The 25,719-nt window shown below is 40.4% G+C and overlaps 1 protein-coding gene across 1 annotated transcript in view; it reads right to left on the reverse strand.

Annotated features, from left to right (window-relative positions):
- LOC124149170 (ATP-dependent RNA helicase SUV3 homolog, mitochondrial-like) overlaps positions 1-25,719 on the reverse strand; it is a 35,137-nt gene that overhangs the window by 6,075 nt on the left and 3,343 nt on the right. Inside the window, exons 4-12 of the mRNA XM_048391731.1 lie at positions 24,637-24,751; positions 23,981-24,149; positions 23,384-23,495; positions 21,429-21,598; positions 14,240-14,291; positions 12,632-12,760; positions 11,827-11,920; positions 3,636-3,855; positions 922-1,002 (exon numbers count right to left, since the gene is read on the reverse strand). Of these exons, the coding sequence (XP_048247688.1) occupies positions 922-1,002; positions 3,636-3,855; positions 11,827-11,920; positions 12,632-12,760; positions 14,240-14,291; positions 21,429-21,598; positions 23,384-23,495; positions 23,981-24,149; positions 24,637-24,751 (1,142 nt within the window). The remainder of the gene's footprint in view (positions 1-921; positions 1,003-3,635; positions 3,856-11,826; positions 11,921-12,631; positions 12,761-14,239; positions 14,292-21,428; positions 21,599-23,383; positions 23,496-23,980; positions 24,150-24,636; positions 24,752-25,719) is intronic.

A 25,719-nucleotide genomic window follows, 5' to 3' on the forward strand; every position in this document is an offset into this window, starting at 1 on the left:
ACGAAAATTCCACTCTTGGGGCGGACGCTCTACCACTAGACCACAGAGGCGGTCCACTTTCCTAAGTCTATGTGGAAGTACAACAGATGCAGTGATCACTTTATGCATTGTACTCACTTAGTGACTACCTAGTGGAAGCATCATCTAATCTGGCCACTGATACTTTATGTTAAGATATTAGTTGAGAAGAAGGACATGTTTTGTTCCTTTGTTTAATGCTGCACTCAGCAATATTCCTACTATATGACGGCAGTCTAATAATAGAGCCTGAGCCAATTAATCCAGTGATTGACATCATGAGCATCCATCCACGCAATTGGGGTATGATGACATGCATCAACCAAGTGAGTGAGTGAGTGAGTTTGGTTTTATGACGCTTTTAGCAATATTCAAGCAATATCACAGCGGGGGACACCAGAAATAGGCTTCACACATTGTACCCATGTCGGGATTTGAACCCGGGTCTTGGGCGTGACGAGTGAACGCTTTAACCACTAGGCTTCCCGACCGCCCCTGCATCAACCAAGCCTGACCACCCGATCCCATTAGTCGTCACTTATGACAAGCATGGGTTACTGAAGACCAATCGTAACCCTGATCTTCACAGGGGACAAGCATGTGTTGCTGAAGACCAATTCTACAAAGTATACAAAATCACTTTTTTGTTGTTTAACGCCACACGCAGCAATATTCCAGCAATATGATGACAGTCTGTAAATAATCAAATCTGGACCAGACAATCCAGTGATTGACATCATGAGCATCAATCCATGCTATTGGGATACGATGACATGCATCAACCAAGTCAGCGAGCCTGACCACCCGGTCCCGTTAGTCACCTATTACGACAAGCATGGGTTGCTGTCGACTTTTCTGCCCCGGTTCTTCACGGGGATAAGGATACATATTGACTCTACTCACAATCAGGTTGGAGAGTGTGGCTTTAGGCAGGTGGTAGGCAAACAATTCAATCTGTTCTGCTGTCGGGTGTAAACCAGCTTGCTGTAACAGACACATCACAATCATGTTGCTTTGTCCACAACCTCCCTCAAACAGTTCACCAATGAAAAGTCAATCCGTAACACAAACGCACTTCACTACACACATAACTTAACACACACATAATGCTTCCACACAAAGGAACAACCGTAACGTAACGCTTCCACACAAAGAAATCAACCTAAACGTAATAGCTCCACACAAAGGAACAACCGTAACATAACGGCTCCACACAAAGAAATCAACCTAATCATAATGGCTCCACACAAAGGAACAACCTAAACGTAACGGCTCCACACAAAGAAATCAACCTAAACGTAATAGCTCCACACAAAGGAACAACCTAAACGTAACGGCTCCACACAAAGAAATCAACCTAAACCTAATGGCTCCACACAAAGGAACAACCTAAACGTAATAGCTCCACACAAAGAAATCAACCTAAACGTAATAGCTCCACACAAAGAAATCAACCTAAACGTAACGGCTCCACACAAAGAAATCAACCTAAACATAATGGCTCCACACAAAGGAACAACTTAAACGTAATAGCTCCACACAAAGAAATCAACCTAAACGTAATAGCTCCACACAAAGAAATCAACCTAAACGGAATAGCTCCACACAAAGAAATCAACCTAAACGTAACGGCGCCACACAAAGAAATCAACCTAAACGTAATAGCTCCACACAAAGAAATCAACCTAAACGTAATAGCTCCACACAAAGAAATCAACCTAAACGTAATAGCTCCACACAAAGAAATCAACCTAAACGTAATGGCTCCACACAAAGAAATCAACCTAAACGTAATGGCTCCACACAAAGAAATCAACCTAAACGTAATGGCTCCACACAAAGAAATCAACCTAAACGTAATGGCTCCACACAAAGAAATCAACTTAAACGTAATGGCTCCACACAAAGAAATCAACCTAAACGTAATGGCTCCACACAAAGAAATCAACCTAAACGTAATGGCTCCACACAAAGAAATCAACCTAAACGTAATAGCTCCACACAAAGAAATCAACCTAAACGTAATGGCTCCACACAAAGAAATCAACCTAAACGTAATGGCTCCACACAAAGAAATCAACCTAAACGTAATAGCTCCACACAAAGAAATCAACCTAAACGTAATAGCTCCACACAAAGAAATCAACCTAAACGTAATAGCTCCACACAAAGAAATCAACCTAAACGTAATGGCTCCACACAAAGAAATCAACCTAAACGTAATGGCTCCACACAAAGAAATCAACCTAAACGTAATGGCTCCACACAAAGAAATCAACCTAAACGTAATAGCTCCACACAAAGAAATCAACCTAAACGTAATAGCTCCACACAAAGAAATCAACCTAAACGTAATAGCTCCACACAAAGAAATCAACCTAAACGTAATAGCTCCACACAAAGAAATCAACCTACAAGTAATGGCTCCACAAAACAAATTAACCTACACAAAACAGCACAAGAAATCAACACAGAAAAAATCAAAACCTTAGCACCATGGTAAAGACACCACACAACAAATCAACCTATCTGTAACGGCTTCACACAACAAATCAACCTATCTGTAACGGCTCCACACAACAAATCAACCTACTTGTTACGGCTTCACACAACAAATCAACCTACTTGTAACGGCTCCACACAACAAATCAACCTACTTGTAACGGCTTCACACAACAAATCAACCTACTTGTAACGGCTTCACACAACAAATCAACCTACTTGTAACGGCTTCACACAACAAATCAACCTACTTGTAACGGCTTCACACAACAAATCAACCTACTTGTAACGGCTTCACACAACAAATCAACCTACTTGTTACGGCTTCACACAACAAATCAACCTACTTGTTACGGCTCCACACAACAAATCAACCTACTTGTTACGGCTCCACACAACAAATCAACCTACTTGTTACGGCTCCACACAACAAATCAACCTACTTGTAACGGCTTCACACAACAAATCAACCTACTTGTTACGGCTCCACACAACAAATCAACCTACTTGTAACGGCTCCACACAACAAATCAACCTACTTGTTACGGCTCCACACAACAAATCAACCTACTTGTAACGGCTCCACACAACAAATCAACCTACTTGTAACGGCTTCACACAACAAATCAACCTACTTGTAACGGCTTCACACAACAAATCAACCTACTTGTAACGGCTTCACACAACAAATCAACCTACTTGTAACGGCTTCACACAACAAATCAACCTACTTGTTACGGCTTCACACAACAAATCAACCTACTTGTTACGGCTCCACACAACAAATCAACCTACTTGTAACGGCTCCACACAACAAATCAACCTACTTGTTACGGCTCCACACAACAAATCAACCTACTTGTTACGGCTCCACACAACAAATCAACCTATCTGTAACGGCTTCACACAACAAATCAACCTACTTGTTACGGCTCCACACAACAAATCAACCTACTTGTTACGGCTCCACACAACAAATCAACCTACTTGTTACGGCTCCACACAACAAATCAACCTACTTGTAACGGCTCCACACAACAAATCAACCTACTTGTAACGGCTCCACACAACAAATCAACCTACTTGTAACGGCTCCACACAACAAATCAACCTACTTGTAACGGCTCCACATTCTTGCTGACTGAATCACCTAGGAGCTGCAGGTCGCCTTTCTTGAAGGTGGTTACCTCCCCTTCTTCATACGCCGTGTTGTACCTGCCCGCGCGCCCCGCTATCTGCAGCGTCTGGGACGTGCTTATCACCTTCATCTCCATCTCGCCCTCCTCGTTCATGTGCGGCTTTATCATGGTGTAGAAGATGATGCGCTTGATGGCGCTGAAGGAAAAACAGATGATGATGGATACAATAGTACATAGACAAAACCCACGAAGGTCCGGGGTAGAATAGGTCTTCAGCAACCCATGCTTTCCGTAACAGGCAACTATGCTTGTTGTAAGAGGCGACTAACGGGATCGGCTGGTCAGGCTCGCTGACTTGATTGATGCATGTCATCGTATCCGAAATTGCATGTATCGATACTCATGATGTCAATCACTGGATTGTGTAGAGTCGATTTTTTAGAGGCTGCTGTCATATAGCTGGAATATTGCTGAGTGCGGTGTTAAACAACAAACAAACAACACAGACACACAGATGATAGATACATTGGTACATAGACAAACACAGACACACAGATGATAGATACATTGGTACCTAGACAAACAACACAGACACACAGATGATAGATACATTGGTACATAGACAAACACAGACACACAGATGATAGATACATTGGTACATAGACAAACACAGACACACAGATGATAGATACATTGGTACCTAGACAAACAACACAGACACACAGATGATAGATACATTGGTACATAGACAAACAACACGGACACACAGATGATAGATACATTGGTACATAGACAAACAACACGGACACACAGATGATAGATACATTGGTACATAGACAAACAACACGGACACACAGATGATAGATACATTGGTACATAGACAAACAACACGGACACACAGATGATAGATACATTGGTACATAGACAAACAACACGGACACACAGATGATAGATACATTGGTACATAGACAAACAACACGGACACACAGATGATAGATACATTGGTACATAGACAAACAACACGGACACACAGATGATAGATACATTGGTACATAGACAAACAACACGGACACACAGATGATAGATACATTGGTACCTAGACAAACAAAAAGGTCCACACAGATGATAGATACATTGGTACATAGACAAACAACACGGACACACAGATGATAGATACATTGGTACATAGACAAACAACACAGACACACAGATGATAGATACATTGGTACCTAGACAAACAACACAGACACACAGATGATAGATACATTGGTACATAGACAAACACAGACACACAGATGATAGATACATTGGTACCTAGACAAACAACACAGACACACAGATGATAGATACATTGGTACATAGACAAACACAGACACACAGATGATAGATACATTGGTACATAGACAAACAACACGGACACACAGATGATAGATACATTGGTACATAGACAAACAACACGGACACACAGATGATAGATACATTGGTACATAGACAAACAACACGGACACACAGATGATAGATACATTGGTACATAGACAAACAACACGGACACACAGATGATAGATACATTGGTACATAGACAAACACAGACACACAGATGATAGATACATTGGTACATAGACAAACAACACAGACACACAGATGATAGATACATTGGTACATAGACAAACAACACGGACACACAGATGATAGATACATTGGTACCTAGACAAACACAGACACACAGATGATAGATACATTGGTACATAGACAAACAACACGGACACACAGATGATAGATACATTGGTACATAGACAAACAACACGGACACACAGATGATAGATACATTGGTACCTAGACAAACACAGACACACAGATGATAGATACATTGGTACATAGACAAACAACACAGACACACAGATGATAGATACATTGGTACCTAGACAAACACAGACACACAGATGATAGATACATTGGTACATAGACAAACAACACGGACACACAGATGATAGATACATTGGTACCTAGACAAACACAGACACACAGATGATAGATACATTGGTACATAGACAAACAACACAGACACACAGATGATAGATACATTGGTACATAGACAAACAACACAGACACACAGATGATAGATACATTGGTACATAGACAAACAACACAGACACACAGATGATAGATACATTGGTACCTAGACAAACACAGACACACAGATGATAGATACATTGGTACATAGACAAACACAGACACACAGATGATAGATACATTGGTACATAGACAAACAACACAGACACACAGATGATAGATACATTGGTACCTAGACAAACACAGACACACAGATGATAGATACATTGGTACCTAGACAAACACAGACACACAGATGATAGATACATTGGTACCTAGACAAACAACACAGACACACAGATGATAGATACATTGGTACCTAGACAAACACAGACACACAGATGATAGATACATTGGTACCTAGACAAACACAGACACACAGATGATAGATACATTGGTACATAGACAAACAACACAGACACACAGATGATAGATACATTGGTACCTAGACAAACACAGACACACAGATGATAGATACATTGGTACATAGACAAACAACACGGACACACAGATGATAGATACATTGGTACCTAGACAAACAACACGGACACACAGATGATAGATACATTGGTACATAGACAAACAACACGGACACACAGATGATAGATACATTGGTACATAGACAAACAACACAGACACACAGATGATAGATACATTGGTACCTAGACAAACACAGACACACAGATGATAGATACATTGGTACCTAGACAAACACAGACACACAGATGATAGATACATTGGTACATAGACAAACAACACAGACACACAGATGATAGATACATTGGTACCTAGACAAACACAGACACACAGATGATAGATACATTGGTACCTAGACAAACACAGACACACAGATGATAGATACATTGGTACCTAGACAAACAACACGGACACACAGATGATAGATACATTGGTACCTAGACAAACAAAAAGGTCCACACAGATGATAGATACATTGGTACATAGACAAACAACACAGACACACAGATGATAGATACATTGGTACCTAGACAAACACAGACACACAGATGATAGATACATTGGTACCTAGACAAACAACACAGACACACAGATGATAGATACATTGGTACCTAGACAAACACAGACACACAGATGATAGATACATTGGTACCTAGACAAACACAGACACACAGATGATAGATACATTGGTACCTAGACAAACACAGACACACAGATGATAGATACATTGGTACATAGACAAACAACACAGACACACAGATGATAGATACATTGGTACCTAGACAAACACAGACACACAGATGATAGATACATTGGTACATAGACAAACAACACGGACACACAGATGATAGATACATTGGTACCTAGACAAACAACACGGACACACAGATGATAGATACATTGGTACATAGACAAACAACACGGACACACAGATGATAGATACATTGGTACATAGACAAACAACACAGACACACAGATGATAGATACATTGGTACCTAGACAAACACAGACACACAGATGATAGATACATTGGTACCTAGACAAACACAGACACACAGATGATAGATACATTGGTACATAGACAAACAACACAGACACACAGATGATAGATACATTGGTACCTAGACAAACACAGACACACAGATGATAGATACATTGGTACCTAGACAAACACAGACACACAGATGATAGATACATTGGTACATAGACAAACAACACAGACACACAGATGATAGATACATTGATACCTAGACAAACACAGACACACAGATGATAGATACATTGGTACCTAGACAAACAACACGGACACACAGATGATAGATACATTGGTACCTAGACAAACACAGACACACAGATGATAGATACATTGGTACATAGACAAACAACACAGACACACAGATGATAGATACATTGGTACATAGACAAACACAGACACACAGATGATAGATACATTGGTACATAGACAAACAACACAGACACACAGATGATAGATACATTGGTACATAGACAAACACAGACACACAGATGATAGATACATTGGTACATAGACAAACAACACAGACACACAGATGATAGATACATTGGTACATAGACAAACACAGACACACAGATGATAGATACATTGGTACATAGACAAACAACACAGACACACAGATGATAGATACATTGGTACATAGACAAACACAGACACACAGATGATAGATACATTGGTACATAGACAAACAACACAGACACACAGATGATAGATACATTGGTACCTAGACAAACAACACAGACACACAGATGATAGATACATTGGTACCTAGACAAACACAGACACACAGATGATAGATACATTGGTACCTAGACAAACAACACAGACACACAGATGATAGATACATTGGTACCTAGACAAACAACACAGACACACAGATGATAGATACATTGGTACATAGACAAACAACACAGACACACAGATGATAGATACATTGGTACCTAGACAAACAACACAGACACACAGATGATAGATACATTGGTACCTAGACAAACACAGACACACAGATGATAGATACATTGGTACCTAGACAAACAACACAGACACACAGATGATAGATACATTGGTACCTAGACAAACAACACAGACACACAGATGATAGATACATTGGTACCTAGACAAACAACACAGACACACAGATGATAGATACATTGGTACCTAGACAAACACAGACACACAGATGATAGATACATTGGTACCTAGACAAACACAGACACACAGATGATAGATACATTGGTACATAGACAAACAACACAGACACACAGATGATAGATACATTGGTACCTAGACAAACACAGACACACAGATGATAGATACATTGATACCTAGACAAACACAGACACACAGATGATAGATACATTGGTACCTAGACAAACAACACGGACACACAGATGATAGATACATTGGTACCTAGACAAACACAGACACACAGATGATAGATACATTGGTACATAGACAAACAACACAGACACACAGATGATAGATACATTGGTACCTAGACAAACACAGACACACAGATGATAGATACATTGGTACATAGACAAACAACACAGACACACAGATGATAGATACATTGGTACATAGACAAACACAGACACACAGATGATAGATACATTGGTACATAGACAAACAACACAGACACACAGATGATAGATACATTGGTACATAGACAAACACAGACACACAGATGATAGATACATTGGTACATAGACAAACAACACAGACACACAGATGATAGATACATTGGTACATAGACAAACACAGACACACAGATGATAGATACATTGGTACATAGACAAACAACACAGACACACAGATGATAGATACATTGGTACCTAGACAAACAACACAGACACACAGATGATAGATACATTGGTACCTAGACAAACACAGACACACAGATGATAGATACATTGGTACCTAGACAAACAACACAGACACACAGATGATAGATACATTGGTACCTAGACAAACAACACAGACACACAGATGATAGATACATTGGTACATAGACAAACAACACAGACACACAGATGATAGATACATTGGTACCTAGACAAACAACACAGACACACAGATGATAGATACATTGGTACCTAGACAAACACAGACACACAGATGATAGATACATTGGTACCTAGACAAACAACACAGACACACAGATGATAGATACATTGGTACCTAGACAAACAACACAGACACACAGATGATAGATACATTGGTACCTAGACAAACACAGACACACAGATGATAGATACATTGGTACCTAGACAAACAACACAGACACACAGATGATAGATACATTGGTACCTAGACAAACAACACAGACACACAGATGATAGATACATTGGTACCTAGACAAACACAGACACACAGATGATAGATACATTGGTACCTAGACAAACAACACAGACACACAGATGATAGATACATTGGTACATAGACAAACACAGACACACAGATGATAGATACATTGGTACATAGACAAACAACACGGACACACAGATGATAGATACATTGGTACCTAGACAAACACAGACACACAGATGATAGATACATTGGTACCTAGACAAACAACACAGACACACAGATGATAGATACATTGGTACATAGACAAACACAGACACACAGATGATAGATACATTGGTACATAGACAAACAACACGGACACACAGATGATAGATACATTGGTACATAGACAAACAACACGGACACACAGATGATAGATACATTGGTACATAGACAAACAACACAGACACACAGATGATAGATACATTGGTACCTAGACAAACAACACAGACACACAGATGATAGATACATTGGTACATAGACAAACAACACGGACACACAGATGATAGATACATTGGTACATAGACAAACAACACGGACACACAGATGATAGATACATTGGTACATAGACAAACAACACAGACACACAGATGATAGATACATTGGTACCTAGACAAACAACACAGACACACAGATGATAGATACATTGGTACATAGACAAACAACACGGACACACAGATGATAGATACATTGGTACATAGACAAACAACACAGACACACAGATGATAGATACATTGGTACATAGACAAACAACACAGACACACAGATGATAGATACATTGGTACATAGACAAACAACACGGACACACAGATGATAGATACATTGGTACATAGACAAACAACACGGACACACAGATGATAGATACATTGGTACATAGACAAACAACACGGACACACAGATGATAGATACATTGGTACATAGACAAACAACACGGACACACAGATGATAGATACATTGGTACATAGACAAACAACACGGACACACAGATGATAGATACATTGGTACATAGACAAACACAGAGGTCCACACAGATGATAGATACATTGGTACATAGACAAACAACACAGACACACAGATGATAGATACATTGGTACATAGACAAACAACACAGACACACAGATGATAGATACATTGGTACATAGACAAACAACACGGACACACAGATGATAGATACATTGGTACATAGACAAACAACACGGACACACAGATGATAGATACATTGGTACATAGACAAACAACACGGACACACAGATGATAGATACATTGGTACATAGACAAACAACACGGACACACAGATGATAGATACATTGGTACATAGACAAACAACACGGACACACAGATGATAGATACATTGGTACATAGACAAACAACACGGACACACAGATGATAGATACATTGGTACATAGACAAACAACACGGACACACAGATGATAGATACATTGGTACATAGACAAACAACACGGACACACAGATGATAGATACATTGGTACATAGACAAACAACACGGACACACAGATGATAGATACATTGGTACCTAGACAAGCACAGAGGTCCACACAGAGTAACATAACCTTCAACTTCCATATGGAAACATATTCATCACAAAAATTGATAACAATACTCGTAAATACAAAATTACTGACACTTCATCTTATCTCGGCAACTTTTATAAACAAAACAACGAGAATAAAACGCCAGATTTGTTTTTTGTCTTACATATTCTCTAATGCCAGCCTACACTCAGAACTAACCAAGCACCAAGCAATCTTTTGTTGTGATAGAACACTGTAGCACTTCAAATAACAGTCACGTTTTTCAATTTCAACCCACTACTATTGTGTAGTCACCAGAGTTATGTTTGGCATTCAGGACAATATATGTGCAAGAAATGCATTTAGTATCCCAAACTGGTCTCCGGAGGCATCAGGAGGCATCGCCTGTGTGAGATCAAATGATCTTTCCTAGGAGATATCGCTTCAATGATATTGTATCACAATGCTTTGCAGACCACTGTGATGGCATCGGTTACCATGACAACACAATCAAATGACATCACTAATCTCTGCTACTGAAGCTGTTAGCAGTACTTTTTACACTTGAGACACTGCTTATTACTGTCTACAAACTGAAACAGTTTGAAGAGTGTTGTTGGATGACAAGAGTATGGTCCCTTTACCAAATTCCCAGAATGCAACTCACAGATTGAGGCCCATCCCTATGGCATCGGTGGCAACCATTATGTTACAGGGGTCATCAGGGTCATTGAACTTCTTGGACTGCGCCAGCTTGGTTCCTGATGGTATAAAACGGTTCAGGGAGTTAGCTTGGGGTTTTATTTTTTTACACATAAGTTAACAAAAACTAATTAAACAAAAAAAAATGGAAAGAAGACAAAAATAGAATGACTTGTCCATATTTTTATAGCCAATTTGGTTTCACAATTACAGGGGTAGTGTTGTCCAAGGAATGTGTTAGCAATAAAATTCTTCACAAGGCAAATAAAAATCAAGTTTCCACCCTTGTCGAACTAGTCAGAAATTTCTGGGTTTGATCATAGCGCCACCTTTTGCTATTACTGATAATGCATTTACTTCAAACAAAATGGTGGCGCCCAGTGAAGACAATCTGATCTATAATCAAGATCTATAGTGTAATAAAACGGGTCTTACTTCGCGAAGTGCATATAATCATGTGAGCACCTTGATTAAGAACATGAAAAAAGTTTGAATATATCTGTTGACGCTAAGTTGACAGTACACATGTTTTATCCTGTAATCATCTGAAATCTGCACGACAGTTTACGAACCGGATGTTGATTTCATTATGCGATTTGACATGGACCATGCGTAGACTTGTTAGTCCAGCCAAAATATAACTCCATAATTCCAGCCTAGTTTGGCAAGGGTGGAAACTGGACTTTTATAGTTAGTTAACTCCCTTGCCTCAAGAAGATGAGACAAGCCAGTCATTGACAGTAGTGGTCTGACCACTAGCACTATCTCACCTGGAGGAAGTCCTCCATAGATCACGGCACATTCCTTATTTCGCATCTCCAGCTGTCGACTGACGTGATAGATGTCGTTCTTCTTGAAACACACTATACAATCTCCTGGTAGGACATTGTCAAAAGATTCTGAAACAAAGAATAAACGGCATGACACATCATATTACAAGCCATGTATATGAGCCTACATTAGGGCCACAAGATGCACAATGTGCATCAGTGAGTGAGTGAGTGAGTGAGTGAGTGAGTGAGTGAGTGTGTGAGTGAGTGAGTGAGTGAGTGAGCGTGTGAGTGAGTGAGTGAGTGAGTGAGTGTGTGAGTGAGTGAGCGTGTGAGTGAGTGAGTGAGTGAGTGAGTGAGCGTGTGAGTGAGTGAGTGAGTGAGTGAGTGAGTGAGTGAGTGAGTGAGTGAGTGAGTGAGTGGTGAGTGGGTGAGCATGTGAGTGAGTGAGTGAGTGAGTGAGTGAGTGAGTGAGTGAGGAAAGCTGAAGTGAAGCGAATCACTCTGGGCTGCTAACCTATAATCACAGGATTCTGGCATCAGGTGATGAAGCAGTAAGCAAATGATGAAGGAGTAAGTGCACACACTGAAACGTTGTGTTCCTCATAAAGAAGTTGACATCCATAAACTTTCTTCCTTATGTGCATCACTCTAAAATGCCTTTCAAAGTGAGTGAGTGAGTGAGTGAGTGAGTGAGTGAGTTGGGTTTAACGCCACTTTTAACAGTATTCCAGTTTTATCACGGCATGTCAGCTTTATTTGGGAGGAAAGCCCGAAGTGATGCAGGTCTCAGACGTTTACCACTTCGGTGAAACCCACGAGCAGGGGTATGGTGGTGACAAACCTAGAAACATAATCGGGGCGAACCAGGATTCGAACCCACAATCATAGGTTTCTGGTGCACCCAAGGGACGCAACTCTGCACAACGAATTGTGGCGCCTTAGACGACTGGGCCACCCGTCCCCCGCCTTTGAAAGACTTGAATGATCACTAAGTCCTGAATCTAAATCAATATATCACACATTTACAAAAAACATTAGCCGAGTTTACAGATTCTGCTGATCTTAAAACGAAAAGTGGAACAAAATTCATAAGTATAACCTGAAAAGCACTACTAGTATTAAATGTTTTATTTGGCTGAATAAAACCCACAATAAGAATTGTGCATCCATGAGGTTAAACAGGGCTGACAAGACAAGCGTAACGAACACAGCACAAATGGCAAAGATAACAAAATCTGAAATATCTGTAATAACATATTTTGTTCACCTGGTACAGAGTAATATTTGCACATAAAATTCCAGAATCAAGAAATAGAGTCTGGCCTTAACTTGACTGCATTGGCAAAATTCTATTCTTAGGTTTAAATATAACCTGAAAATGTTTTATTTTGCTGAATAAATACCACAAAAAGAATTGTGCATCCAAGAGGTTAAACAAGGCTGACTAGCCAAGCTTAACTAACACTGCTCCTGCTGCTCACGTGGTGAAGGAGATGTCTGATAGGTATTCAATAAACTATTTCTTTCTCAGGATACGTAACAAAGTTTGCACAAAAAGTTCAGAATCAAGAAATAAACTACAGTCGGCCTAAATTGTAAACATACCAACGGGTTTATTGGTGTAGGTGAGGGTGGTCAACCTTTTGTACTGCTTCACCTGCAAACACAAAGACACTTCAGGTAAAATATACGCAGTTTATGGGAGTGTTGAGGACTGGTCACTTATTCTAGAGGTTAAAGGGGGTGGGTGGTGGTAGTGAGACGTGGTTTGGGGGAAGGGGGAAGGACAAAATGACAGTTCTATTTTTTTATAAATAAAAAGTGTATGAATTTGAATGTTTTTTGGGGCTGGTCATTTATTATAGGGGGTGGGGGTGTGGGGTGCGGGGTGTGTGTGTGGGTGTGTGTGTGTGTGGGGGGGGGTGGGTGGGTGGGGATGGGGTGTGTGGTGGGAGTGGGGTGTGTGTGAGGGGGAGGGGGGTGTTTGTGTGTGTGTATGTGTGTGTGTCATGAAAACAATGTTACATGTATTTGGAAGCAGGGGGCATGAAATTTGTTTTTTTATTACCAGTCCCTTAATTGTGTTATTCAATGCACCTCCTTGACAGGGGAGAAACAGCAGATAAGCCAGCTTGGGTGGATGATCAAGAACTTACTGATAAGAGACAAATGTGATTTTCTCCTTAGCTGTCCTGCAAACAAAGACAGTCAATGTTAGCACTCACCACTCACATGCCTTGCTTCTACAGTCCCAAATCAAAGTGATTTTCCTGCAGTTAGCAAAAGCAAAGAAAGCTGCTTTGTGCAAACAAGATCCAAAACAAAATTATCTGAGTTTTATCAACAGAACTTTGTAATTGGTTTGAATTATTTCTGCTTGAAACCAAAGATATATATATATCTATATATGTTTTTGTTGAAACATATCAACCAATCAGAAGTCTTATCTCTGACCAGCCTGAGTCTTACATCTGACTCCGGTCAGTATTGCTGAGTCTTGACCAATCAGGAGCCTTCATCTATCACCAGTCTGAGTTACATTTGACACAGGTCAGTGTTGGAAAGTCATCTTCACAACAATGTCCATCTTAACTGACAGTGCCTCAAGTGTGTTCCCTGCTGAAGTGGTGAGAAACATCAACAGACTGTCCGACTTCAACCTGATCTCCTGGACTATCGAGGAAGGCACTCAAGAGGCAACTATCTCCTTGACTTTCAACAAAGACTTGTCCAGCAGTACAACTCCAACCAGTGTCTGGCATGAAGCTCCTGTAGATGTGGATGCACCTCAAACACACAGAGCAGCAGTGGACCTCAGCCCTGGCAAACCACTGAGGTTGACGGTCATGCACATAAAGGATCAACCAACTGGCCAGCTAGGAAAGCCTGTGAGTGACAGAGTGACGACTGTTGAAAGTAGAAAAGTATGTACATCTTCGCTGAAAGAAAATATGGATGAAGGTCAGACTGAAAAGAAGCCTACCTCCGATCCTACTCCACAACTAATCCAGTCCAAGTCGGAGCAGTCACAGGTGATTATAATCAAGGATGACCCTGTCACCCCAAGGCCTCTGAAAGTTGAAATCAATGAACCTGTTTCCACTTCAACCTGTGAAACTAAAGCACTAAGCTGTACATCAGCTAATGTGCCATCAAACAGTTCTCATCCATCAGACTCTGTCTCAAAGAAGAGTAAAAGGTTGCAAGAGGTCAAGAACAAAATGGGAGATAACTCCAAAGACAACAAAGAAAATGTTGATCCAAATTGTCAGAGAGCTAAAATGACCACTCAAGTCAACAGTTCAAAGAAAACTGTATGTAATACAGCACAAAAAGACAAACTGTCGAGAGCAGACGCCAACAAAATGGGTTTGCAGAAGCAACATGAAAAAAAGAACAGCAAATCAAAGAGAAGAGACAAGACACAACCAAAGAAGCAGGCTGATGAACACAATGGACAGCCTGGCAAATCATCCACATCTGATCCCAGCATACGTGAACCAAAACAGAAAAGGCCCAAATCCCCCAAAGATGGATGGATGAAGGGGACCAGAAGAGATTCATCCTCCGCAGGAACAGTCGGATACTATTTGGACATGGCATACTGGAACATTGACTCTGAACCAAAGAGGATTCTTAAATATGACTGCACATATAGTATCAAAGATGACAAATATGATGCCAGCTTCTTCACTATCAGATATTCCTGGCCAGGAGTGGCAAGGGTGAGAGAGACACTAGGAGAGCTTGTTGATCTAGATTGGCTTCAGAGGAATGCTGCCTACATGCCACGTTATACATGTCGACAGGTCACATACAGGTTCATAAAGAGAACATTTTCATGCTGCAACAGGAACGAGGTAATTCCTGAAGAAATGGGAAGAATCCTTGCTGAACTCCTTGCATGATCTCTTGAGAATATTGTGGCCTGATGTAATAAGACTTTCTAATGTAAGTTCATACTGTCAATTAATAATAGACCTTTTTTGTTAGAAACATTTTATTCAATATTTTTTTATAGAATTTCATGGTCAAAATGAAAACAAGGGGCAAATTTAACATGAAGGTAAACATTAAAAGCATTTTTTCCAAGAATTTTTTTTTTTTTATGAGAAAACATTTTTTTTTAAATTTTGGGATTGCTTGTTCAGGGTGCAAACACATCTTTTTTTTAATCATCATGTTAACATACAAAAGTTTATGCATGTCATCGATCCCAACAGCTTGGATCAATGCTCATGATATCAATCACTAGATTGCCTGGTCCAGACCTGATTATTTACAGACTGCTACAATATTGCTGAGTGCGTCTTTAAACAATACACAAAACAAAACACCATACATATTGTACCATGACTAAGTCCAATGTAGTGCTAATAAACATGACTACAGCATTGTCTGCTTTTGTTCTTATTACGACTGAATTGGGTTTAGTATTTATGGCATCACAGCATGCAAGGGATGCAGGCCTCGATTTAAAGTGCTTGACTTCAACTGGCCCCATGTGCATTAAACCTAGTTGCAGCAGACAAAACCAGGTTGCACCCTGGTCCCATTCATCACCACTCACCCCTTTCCGTAACCTGCAAGAAGACTAGCCCCACTATCGATGAATGTTATGTGTGAAAATACGACAAACCAGTCAGAATGCACGTATGATTTCAAAGTCTTCAGTCAAAGAATCCCCCAGAAACAATTTTCGATTTCTCATGTGTCTTGCATTCTAAAATATACCCAAGACACAGTTAAATGTGTTCAATCATACTGTATAATCCCGCAAGTCCTGATGTGCTTTAAATTGCATCTGAAATATATATAATATATGGGGAAATATATGTGAACAATTACGCAACGAGTTGACAATTGTTTTAGGTATGCCCGTTTGCGCTAAGACGGAACCCGGTCACAAAAATGGCCATGAGAGGGGCACGAGTCGCTATTCGGCTTGTCCCGGAATAACACAAGTTGGTCAAAAATGACCCTTGTCCCATAAACTTATTAAAGTTGAAATATATATGTATAAACTACAATCTCAGATCTGTGATGACTGTTTCATGATACAAGTACCCACATATTGATGATGTCAAGCCCAAGAAAGCATGATAAAGTACACATAGCACAGTGATTACTGATGTAGTCATTCGTCACCACTCGCCCCCCTCCGTAACCTGTAAGAAAACTCGTCCCCCTTTCGATGAATGTTATGTGCATAATTCCGACAAACCAATCAGAATGTGTGTGTGACTTCCGGTACTTCGGACAAAGAATCCCTCAGGAATTTTTTTTGTTTTTACATATGTTAAATGTTAATGTGTTCAATCATTCTGTATGATATTCTAAGCCCCGATGTGTTTTCAATGGCATCTGGAATATATACCATATATGGGGGAAATACATGTGAATTAAGCAACGGTATGACAATTCCTTTAGCTATACCTGTTTGGGCTTAGACGTAACCCAGTCGCAAAAATGGCTATGTGAGGGGCATGAATCGCTATAAGGCATCCCGGTTTAACACAAGTTGATCGCATCAAAGATTATTGCACTAATATAGCGACGTTCATGCACGTGTGTGTGTGGCTGCTTGTGATGCCGATTTTTAGTGCTAGCCCACTGAGATACCATGCCGCAGGTTAACATGAATACCCCACTCAGACACAGTATACTGACCCCGAGCCAACAAGTCCTTGTTTTAGCCCCATAATGCCGAGCACCAGACAGGGTTACAACAAATACCACCTATTAACGTCTTTGGTATGACACGGATCAGGGATCGAACCCTGGGCCTTCCGTAATCTGTGCGGACGCTCTACCACTGGACCACAGAGGCGGTCCAGCCCTGCTTTGGTGAAACCCACAAGCATGGGTTGTCATTGTAAAACCTTGAAACATCAGGGTGAGGTCAGATAATCTGGGACTTGAATCTACAATCATAAGTAGTATAGACGATGGGTGTACTGGCTCACCCCACCCTGGACCAGGTCTAGCCCCTGAAACCTGAAATGTCTCAATACAAGAGATTAAAATTTATAAAAGAAACAAAAATGAGTTTGTTTTTAAATTTTAAGGGGGAAATGGTTATGTTTTTTCAGCAAACTTTTGTCAATGTTACTGTAGAACTTTGGTAATTTTACTGCAGAATTTTTATAATTTCAACACAGAAATGGCCAGTAAATGTTATCATAGCTATGTCTCCATTACGTGTATCATATGAAATTCAATTCTGTTTAAACCAACTACGTTGAAAAAAAAACATGCAAAAACTACAACCTGCTCTTGCAGCTAGAAAGCCTTAACAAAGCCTACATACACACAAATAGAGAGAGAGCTGTCAATCAATCTGTCAATCACATCAGCTTGTGGGACAAGCTTGGACAAGACTTTTTGTGGCAACAGCCTGGACCTTGCATAAGTCAAACAAAGGCAAAACTTGACCAGCTTCCAAGCTGACTGACGGTCAGTGCTACTGTCAAGATATCCTATACTGTGTCAAAATTCAATAATAACACAAATAATTTCACAGGCCACCTTTTTACAAATTATTTATCAAATATAAACAGAATTCAACAGTTAGAAAGTTCTTGTCATATAACATGATATAAGATGCAACTTACACATGAAAGATGTTAGCCAATGAAAACTCTGCAATTTTATCCAATCATTTGCTATGTGAAAAATATCAGCCAATCAGAAACCTTCACTTCCAACACCAAGCCTTGAGTTTGACAAGTCAGCCAGATTTGTTTTGACATCACCACAGCAATGTCTATCCTTGTTGACAAGTCCTACAATGTGCTGCCTGATGACATTGTGTGGAATATCACCAGACTGTCAAAGTTTAACCTGGTTTCCTGGAAAATTAATGAGGGAGCCAAAGAGGCCAGCATCTTGATGTCTTTTGACAAAACTGTGCTAAATGCAAAATATTCTCAAACACTGAAGAGTAGATATAAAAGTTTCAAGTCTTCAATAACTGAAACAAGTTGTTTGAAGAAATTGGAGGAGGCACCGCTGCAATTTGACCCTTACAGTCCTCTAAAGTCCCCTGTTGTGCAATTGGAAGTCAAGGACAGAAGCAAGCAGAAAGATTCCATGTATGAAGAAGTGAAAAAGGAAGGCCCACATCTTCAAGCAGATATGATAAACAAGATGGCCGACAGTCAGTCTCCAGCGTCTGATACTGACCCTAATGCTGGATCAGAGTCAATGACAAAGCAAACCCCAGGCACTGAAGAAACATCAAGTGAAGAGATTACTCTCAAGCAAGAGCCTGCATCGCCATCATCTCTCAAGATTCATATCAAGAAGGAATATGACCCCAAATCATTGGACTGTATGTTAGACGGTGTCACGACTGAACCTTCCCCTTCACTGGAGCAGACGCGTGATCAGAAGGATGATTGTTGTGATTCTGATAAAGAAAACAATAATGAAAAGTGGCCAAGAGAAAAGGTGTCTTTCCAATTCAAGCCCAACACGGCATGCACACTGGTGAAAGCCAAGACAAATAAAACAGATCCTGTAAGTAGCAAGGGGTCTACTAAGCCGTCTTATAAACAGTCACAAATCAACATCCCCAAAGACATGGATGGTCAGAAAGAAGTGGAATCAGCCATTCCAAGTGTTACAAAGACCACAGAAGAGACCCTGATCAAACAGATACCCTCGTCCACTGACCACTTGACCACATGCCTCGCCAAACTGACCATGAATCCCGCTGACCACTTGACCAAAAGGGTAGTAAAAGATACAAGTGATTCAGATAAAGTTTCTAAAAAGTCGGACTCAAAACGAGACAAGGCAGCAAGGTACAAAGAAACAGTGAAATACTTTCTTGACAAAATCGAGAGGAACATCGACTACCAGCCAAAGAGAATGGAGAAGTATGACATCACATACAGCATCAAGGACAGCGACGATGAAACCGCCTTCTACATCAAGTACACCAAGGAAAGGAAGAACAGTTCACCAACAATAATTGAGCCGGTTTCATTAAACTGGCTGTACACCAATGCTAAAATAATACCCCTTTATACGTGTAGACAGGCAACATACAGAGTTCTCAAGAGAGACTTTGCTGGCTGCGATCCCAGTGACATTGTCCCCCGAGAAAAGAGAAAAGTCATCAAAGCGCTACTTGACTGACAACTTGTCTTGCTGTATATAAATTATTATAACAGGTTTCAGCGAGTATCAGTTATCATGTGATATTTGTGTAACCGAGTAAAATTATGTTGGTCAAATTCAAATACATGTATTGTTGATGATAGACACAGTTGCCTTTCTTGCAGTGTGCCTTTTCTCTTTGTGAGAAACAAAAATATTTTGTTTTTAAACAAAACATCGCATTTGGTAATAAATTTTGCAATGATTCATTTGTTGTTTTTTTCAGGAGAGTGTGTGAGTGAGTTGGGTTTAACACCGCCTTGACAGCATTCCAGTTATATCACGGTGTGTGAGCTTAATGTGGGAGAAAAGCCTTTAAGTGATGCAGGTCTCAGACGTTTACCACTTTGGTGAAACCGACGAGTACAGGCATCGTGGTGACTAACCTAGAAACATCACTGGAGGAACCAGGATTTGAATCCACGACCATGGGTTTCTAGCGTTCCCAAAGGACGCATCTCTGCACAGTAAATTGTGTAATTTGTGTCACCAGTGCGATCTTTTTCAAAAGAAGTATCCAAATATCGAGTAACATTTAAAAAAAGTAACTATTATGACCTTTGAAATTTGGTGTAAATCTGTCAGTGCACATATTAAATGTTGCCAGTCCACCATAGGTTACACGTACCTCCATCTCGTCTCCCGTGGCTAACGTCATCTCCCTCACCAGGTCGATGGCCGTCCCCTCCCCACACAGGTGGATCTCGTCTGCGTTCAGTCCCAGGAGCGCCCGCGTCCACGCCCAGCCTCGGACAGGGTCCCCCATCATCTGTATCTCATCAATAACTGCCACTTCGTCTGTAAGGAGATTAGGGATGTCATCGTATACAGCGATATCGATGTATTGATAAATTTGTAGTATCGATTCTGTATCAGTACAAATTTAAGAATATTAATACTAAATTAATAATTCAATGCCACAGAAATGTTTATATTTATAGTGAGATGGGTTTAGTGCCGCTTTTAACAGTATTCCAGTTATATCACGGCGTGTCAGCTTAATGTGGGAGGAAAGCCCGAAGTGATACAGGTCTAAGACGTTTACCACTTCGGTGAAACCCACGAGCACGGGTATGGTGCTGACAAACCTAGAAACATAATCGGGGCGAACCGGGATTCGAACCCACAATCATAGGTTTCTGGCGTGCCTAAGGGACGCAACTCTGCACAGCGAATCGCGGCGCCTTAGACGACCGGGCCACCCGTGCCCCCTTTTATATTTATAAGATAACAATGATTTACATGGACAATGAAAACCCGCTAATTCAATTTTAAACATTTACAGGATCAGCCTTGCTCATATGTAGCACTGTGTTATAATTCCAGATCTATATCGCTCCGTTTTTACCTATATACACATACAGAATAATTAATTTTATTATTAATCAATATATCGTGTCATGTTTTAGTCGATATATCAGTACTAAAATATCCAATGAATAACCCTAAAGGAGATATGTCCTTACTGTCGGCTATGTCATGTAGAGCAGGCGACCCTGAATGAATCAAACAGTCTAAATGTGTGGGGGAAAACAGTGAAGAGAGACAGTAGGATCAGAGTCAATGATTGTGTTCTTTGTATGTCATCATATCTGGTGTCTTGAGAAGATTCCAGGTAGGAATAGGTCTTCTGCAACCCATGCTTGTAGTAAGAGGCGACTAATGGGATCGGGTGGTCAGGCTCGCTGACTTCGTCGATGGATTTAATCCCATCCTATCTGTGTAGCTTGATGCTCATGATGTCAATCACTGGATCATCTGGATTTATAGACTGTCATCTTATAGTTGATATATTGCTGAGTGCGGAGTTAAACAGCAAATAAAACTCTGTTTTTATTCAATGCAAAGCACAGCATCTCTCATCCATTGGCACCCACTCTTGAAGTCAGTATTTTCTTTTTACTCCAAAAAGACTTCAAACCGTCTAGAAAGGTTACACTTGAGCTTGATGCTCATGATGTCAATCACTGGATCGTCTGATCCAGACTCGATTATTTACAGGCTGCCATCGTATAGCTGGAATATTGCTGAGTGCAGCATCAAAACAACAAACAAACAAACCCAGACAGTGTGGGATGCGGCTCATAATATCAACCATTGGTTTGTCTGGTCCGGATTACTTACAGACCATGAATAGTATTCGGGGGGCGGTTGGGTAGCCTAGTGGTTAAAGCGTTCGCTCGTCACGCCGAAGACCCGGGTTCGATTCCCGACATGGGTACAATGTGTGAAGCCCATTTCTGGTGTCCCCCGCCGTGATATTGCTGGAATATTGCTAAAAGCGGCGTAAAACCATACTCAGTCACTGAATAGTATTCGGAGTATTGGCAACTGCGGTGTAAAATAACAAACACAAACACAAGAGCGTAAGTGTAGCAAGCCAGTCATTTCCAAACATGAAAATGTTTTTCCTCTTACCATGGTAATGTTTCGCCCATCAACGTTTAATACACAGCCACCATTGTAACCATCCAATCACCATTTCATTTTCCCTGCTCCCATTATTTAATTGACAGATTATTTTAACAAGTACTGTAGGTTCTGTCTGAATGCCTGCATGACATCAAGAGCTGGTCTACATACAGGGTGTGGCTAGAAAGGCCATCTCCACGGTGCACGCCACATGATTGGCAGGGGTGTCCTCGCTGATGGCGTATCTCTTCTCCTCCCCCGTCACCATGTCACACGGCGTACCCTGAAACACACAGTAACACAGGTGCATCACACGTGCATCACACGTACATCACGGTAGAGTCACACTAAACATAGGTTTTAAGTAAGTTAATATTGTACTGTCAACGAGTTTGGGTGAATAATTGTTGAGGTGAGTGAAGACTTGGTGGAGGTGTTCGATGTCAGGTTTGGGGTCTGTTGTCATCTCATAACCTACTCACGTTAATCTCTCTCATGTATGCAATTGTAGCTACTGTTAATCCTCCACCTGCTGTATATATTCTGTACCATGTTCATTATTCAGCCTTGCTTGACAACGGTATAAGGATATATACAGAAATGTCACCTTTACAGTTAAAAACGAAGTTGTTACCCATAAATTATCTCTACTTTGAATCCTTGACAGGACTGAATTTTTTTATCGCAACATTAAACCCAACTCACTCACTCACTCACTCTATTCATGTTATTTCAAGACAACATCGAGACATGATGACTATGACTCACAGCTTCACTGCTCTTGTGGAACACCTCGGACACCAGCAGTTTGAGAGGTCCGCAGTAAATGCCGGACTTGGCCGTCAGGTACCTCTGCAGGGCGTGGTAGGTCTTCCCGCTGTTGGTGGGACCCTCGTGGTAGATGATCTTACGCTGTTTTGTCCGGGCTTCGGGGTACCTGGCAGTTAGAGATCAAACAACAGACTATCATGTGACCTCTTTAATGTGAAGGTTGGAGACGAGTGAATATATGTCAAGTCACTAATGGTGTAATGATACGATGGGGTTGCGGCATGATTCATATCCCGATATGATGGGTGCAATACAATTCATATCCTGAGACAGTATTTTCATTTATTAAGCTCATATTCTTTCTTTCGAAGGTGAATCACAACCCTGAATCATTTGTTTTTAAATTTCAGAGATCTAAGATGGGATATTGTACGGCAGAAACATCTAGGCTAGAGGGCACTGTAAATGTTATGCTATTTATAGCCAGCCGGGAAATGCAATAAGCAGGCTGTTGAACAGTTTCTGTTTCTACAGGAGTTGCAAATTGATGTATTGCATTGTTGGCCACATATCACAATAAAATACTGTATGACCGTATCGTTACATCACTACAACTCATCAGGTCCTCCGTCTGACCTGACCAATGAGCTCACCAGTTTGCCGGTTGGCGCAGATCGCTGATTTTCTTCAGATCCTCCATGCAGTCAAGGTGGGGGAAGACAATCCGCGCGTGATCCAAGAAATACGGAAATAAATCATCAACATGGCCTGAAAACAAACCCGATCTGTCAGAAGTCTGCCCACAAAGTATAGATCTTGACAAAATCAGAAAAAGATGATACTCATATAAAAATATCATATCTAAAATAAAAACAATTTTAGTTTATTTGATTTTCCAAACACTGTTAACTTGTAAATAATATATCATATACATTGAAAACACCATACAACATGTACAAAGAGAACAAAACATTACTCTAAATTTCTTCCAACTCGTTTATCCAGTGTATAGTATTCCATTCCATTTTCATAAACACCACAGCTTCATTAGTCTGGTTCATCACGATGCTAACATCAGATGGCCAATCAAATTACCACGGTTCTGTCATGATGGAAACAAACGGCCATGTCAAAATTAGATCTATGCCAAACTCTCAGAAGAGTCAATGTGATTGGTTGTTGATTTCAAGTTCATGTTTGAGAGAAATCCTGTGACAAAGTCAGTTATAAGATAGTTGGAGTTTTGTGGAGTCTAATCCGAAATGAAGCTTTGGTGGTGAAATGGTCCCAATGAGTATTTATCATAATCGATTGGGAACATAACACACTGTATAAATGAGAATGAACTTTCTAAACAGCTAATCAGTATCAAGCCTTCTAAATTTGTGAAGCATTTACACAAGTGTATCTGATTTCTGTTTCATGAAAACGAACAATAAGGGCAGTTCTGAATGCAAAGTAATAAATGCGCTATAAAATTGTTGTGGAAATATTTTATGTATCCTGCCGTTTCAAAGCACCATAGTGTATACTACATAATCCAAATAAAACATATATTGAGCTACATAAATTCATATTTATTTCCTCATACCCAAGCTCATTTGTTTGCAGAAAAATCTGTAACCATATAATAAAGTAGCAGTGTCAATCCATGCATTCAGCACACATTCATAACGAGCAGCCATTGTGACCACACGATCCCAATTTTAGTTGCCTCTTACATCAAGCATGGGGTA

This window comes from Haliotis rufescens, unplaced genomic scaffold (genome assembly GCF_023055435.1).
Source record: "Haliotis rufescens isolate VD_foot unplaced genomic scaffold, xgHalRufe1.0.p SCAF_96, whole genome shotgun sequence".
NCBI lineage: Eukaryota > Metazoa > Mollusca > Gastropoda > Lepetellida > Haliotidae > Haliotis > Haliotis rufescens.